The 1,424-nt window shown below is 40.9% G+C and overlaps 1 protein-coding gene across 1 annotated transcript in view; it reads left to right on the plus strand.

Moving 5' to 3' along the window:
- Positions 1 to 1,424, plus strand: part of LOC104498523 (paired box protein Pax-2-A-like) — a gene marked incomplete at both ends in the record, with an annotated part of 51,909 nt that overhangs the window by 49,739 nt on the left and 746 nt on the right. Inside the window, 2 exons of the mRNA XM_010141917.1 lie at positions 1 to 22; positions 1,362 to 1,420. The exon at positions 1 to 22 is cut by the window's left edge and continues 1 nt beyond it. Of these exons, the coding sequence (XP_010140219.1) occupies positions 1 to 22; positions 1,362 to 1,420 (81 nt within the window). The remainder of the gene's footprint in view (positions 23 to 1,361; positions 1,421 to 1,424) is intronic.

A 1,424-nucleotide genomic window follows, 5' to 3' on the forward strand; every position in this document is an offset into this window, starting at 1 on the left:
TTCAGCATCCCTGCTTTACTAAGTGAGTACCTCTTTCCCACAGCACACCCCCAGCCTCGCGCTCCTTCTGTTTGTCTCTTTGTTTTCTTTTCTTTGGTTGTTTTTTGGTTTTGGTTTTTTTTTCCTTGTTTGTTTGTTTCTGAGTAGGGTTTTCAGGTATTTAGGCAGGTGAGAGGCCTTTTTCCTCACTCTCTAGTCCAGTGTCTGGATGGTATATACCTCTGTGTGTTTTGTATCTGTTCTCAAGCCAATTCCTCTTTCATGAGATGGTTCAGAATTCCAGTTCAGCTCAGGCTTCTCCATGAGCTGCATCCGCAGTTTATTCCAGAGTAGATCAGAAGTTAAATTCCACTTCTGCTACTCTCTCAGGTCACAATCAGTATCCATTCAAGGTCTCATTAAAAATCCAGATGAGGTTTCACTTCTCTCCCAAGTTAAACCCAAAGTCAGTTCCAAGGGATCTGGAAATTCTGTAAGATGTTCTTTCTATTGGACCAGTTGGAACGATGTCCAGAGTGGGAGACAGGCTGCATCACTAGGTTTATAATAGCCAGCAGAGGTTTTTTTGCAGGGATATATCCATCTCCAGTGACTAATGTGCCCAGAAATAGTCAGGGTTTTTTCAGAAGGGAAAACCCCTCCCATAATACCATATTTTCTAACATATTTCTTTGCAAGGGAATAGGAAGAGATTTATTATATGTAAAATAAATCTGCTGTGATTATTACCTACATATTTATTGAGGTTTAACAACTGGATAATAGATGCACATTTTATTCCAGTGTTGTTAAACCTCAGTAAATGTGATCTTAATAATCAATCACTATTTAACACACATTCAATAACCATCTAGAGAGCTTTTATGCCAAATATGACCAAAATCCCAAGCAATAAAACATTGTAATTTTGTTTCATTTCTCCCCTCCTGCTTGTAAAAGTCATGCATTATACTTTGTCAGGTATGCTGAGAACATCTGGCCCTGACACTTTCCTTGTGGCCATGGATCAGGTGTGGTGTATTTGTGCTGCAGTGCTCATGGGCTTCCCTCTCAACAACTTATTGATGGTCAGAAGGAGCAAAAGGATCTCCTTCCTGTAGAGGGCCTTCAGAGACAAAGGCCACCGTAGCACCTCTCCACTGAAACGCAGCCCTTGGCTGCCTTCCGCTGCCTTTCCCTAACCCCTTTAAGAGCTGAGTCCCTAAGTTTGTTCTTTTGTTTTCTTTCCTTTTCCTTCTTCCTTTACTTTCCTTTTCAGTCTCCTTTGTTTCTTTCCTTTGTTTGATTATTTTTTATTTTATTTTATTTTTTTACTGTTTGTCCTTTCAACCAGTCCATTCTTCTCCTGTGTTAACTTTCAGGTTCCCCTTATTATTATAGTGCCACATCCCGGGGCTCCGCACCTCCCACTGCTGCCGCTGCCT

The sequence above is a fragment of the Buceros rhinoceros genome, unplaced genomic scaffold (genome assembly GCF_000710305.1).
Source record: "Buceros rhinoceros silvestris isolate BGI_N320 unplaced genomic scaffold, ASM71030v1 scaffold10328, whole genome shotgun sequence".
NCBI lineage: Eukaryota > Metazoa > Chordata > Aves > Bucerotiformes > Bucerotidae > Buceros > Buceros rhinoceros.